The 1,944-nt window shown below is 60.6% G+C and overlaps 1 protein-coding gene across 1 annotated transcript in view; it reads left to right on the forward strand.

Annotated features, from left to right (window-relative positions):
• Positions 1-1,763, forward strand: part of LOC114072332 (phosphatidylinositol 3-kinase regulatory subunit beta-like) — a 21,941-nt gene extending 20,178 nt beyond the window's left edge. The window contains 6 exon segments of the mRNA XM_027910240.1: positions 5-13; positions 221-346; positions 633-762; positions 944-1,139; positions 1,350-1,421; positions 1,589-1,763. Coding sequence (XP_027766041.1) covers positions 5-13; positions 221-346; positions 633-762; positions 944-1,139; positions 1,350-1,421; positions 1,589-1,763 — 708 coding nt within the window.
• Positions 1,764-1,944: the final 181 nt, after the last annotated feature.

Genomic DNA, 1,944 nt, shown 5'->3' on the forward strand with positions numbered 1-1,944 from the left:
CAAGTACCAGCAGGTGAGCCCTGGGCCTCAGGTGTATGAGGCCAACACAGCCTGAACCAGTGGCACTTGCTCCTCCGTCCCTGCTCCTTTGGGAGATGACAGTGTCCCACCCTTTCTCCCGTGCTGGGATGTTGTGTTATGGGGTGACAGACGTGCGGGGCTGGTGGGGTTTCATGGGACCAGCTGGAGTAGGTCCTGACTGAGGCTGTGCCTATGGCAGGACCAGCTGGTGAAGGAGGACAGTGTGGAAGCCGTTGGGGAGCAGCTGAAGGTGTATCACCAGCAGTACCATGACAAGAGCTGGGAGTATGACCTGCTGTATGAGGAGTACACACGCACTTCCCAGGTACGTGGGCACTGCCTTCCCCAGGGGCTGCCTGACACCCCCAAGGGCTGCCCTGGCACCCCCTGAGCGCTGGCAGCTACCACGCCGTGCAGAGGGGAGGGCAGAGATTGGGCACCCACTGACTGCCCTGTTTGTCTGCTGCTGGACTTGAGGGGACTCCCCAGAGGATGGTTTTGAAGAGGGAGATATTTTGGCTGCTGCAGAGACAGTGCTGCTTTGGGGAGGGGGGAAGAGAGGATGAGAATGGGCAGAAATGTTCCTCAGCTCTCCCCTCCCTTCTCCCAAGGAGCTTCAGATGAAGAGGATGGCAATCGAGGCCTTCAATGAGACGATCAAGATCTTTGAGGAGCAGTGTCAGACCCAGGAGAAGTGCAGCAAGGAGTACATCGAGCACTTCTGGTGCGAGGGAGAAGGAGGTGCAACAGTGAGGATGGGGGAGATGGAGGCCTGCCCTGTCTGGGGAAGGGCTCCAGGAGCTGGAAGGATCCTCCTGGCCCAACACAGAGCTCAGGCACGCACAGTCCTTGCCTCTCAGCAGCGTGCTGTGGGCTGGAGCTGACAGGCAGCCTCCTCTGCCTCCCCCACTCCGGCTCACAGCCCCCCCTCTTTCTCCCAGGATCCTCATGAACTCAGAAAAGCTCAAGTCCCACATCACAGAGATCCATGACAGCAAGATGAAGCTGGAGCAGGACTTGAAGAAACAAGCGTCGGAGAACCGGGAGATCGACAAGCGCATGAACAGAATCAAGCTAGACCTCATGCAGCTGCGCGAACTGCGGGACCAGTACTTGGTGTACATAGCACCCCTCCAGCCCGGCCCAGGAGCCATCCAGCTGGCTCCTCGAGGGCTCTGGGGCTCGTTGGACCGGCTGGGAGCCTGTTTGGTGCGGGAGTGAACTCTGCTGCACTGCCATGGGGCTCTGAGAGGGGCGGCTGCTGCCCTCTGGTCATGGCCCCGCCCGGGAGCCGCGGCCCGGGCTCAGCTCTGCCTTTCCTCCCCCAGGTGGCTCACGCAGAAGGGTGCCCGGCAGAAGAAGATCAACGAGTGGCTGGGCATCAAGAACGAGATGGAGGAGTGAGTGTCTCCCTGCCCCTGCTCATGTGGGGGGCCATGGGCACCTCCCAGCTCCCTGTGTCGGAGCCAAGGAGCCTTCCCTATCGGAATGGGTGGTGGCAGCAGCAGTGTGGGGGAGGTGTGAGTGCCCAAACTGAGAGTCTGACCCCGCCTGTGCTCCACTGCAGCCAGTACTCCATGACGGATGATGAGGAGGAGCTGCCTCACCATGAGGAGCGAACATGGTAGGTGGGGAAGATCAACCGCGTGCAGGCAGAGGAGATACTGTGTGGCAAGAGGGTCAGCACCTTCCTGATCCGTGAGAACAGCCAGAAGGGATGCTACGCCTGCTCCGTGGTGTGAGTATCCCGGTGCAGATGTGGAACGGGGCTGGTGAGGGCTGTGTTCCCACACGGCTCCACCTTCCCCTCGCCAGATGCTGGAGGTGTCAGACTTTCCCAAAGTCTCCTCTCTGCCTTGGCTCCTCCTGCCAGGGCCAGGTGTATTTCTGGGCTGCTTTGGTGGCCCCTGCTCATGCCCTGCT

The sequence above is a fragment of the Empidonax traillii genome, unplaced genomic scaffold (genome assembly GCF_003031625.1).
Source record: "Empidonax traillii isolate 1590-97213 ecotype Southwest subspecies unplaced genomic scaffold, ASM303162v1 scaffold3011:size38310, whole genome shotgun sequence".
Taxonomy (NCBI): domain Eukaryota; kingdom Metazoa; phylum Chordata; class Aves; order Passeriformes; family Tyrannidae; genus Empidonax; species Empidonax traillii.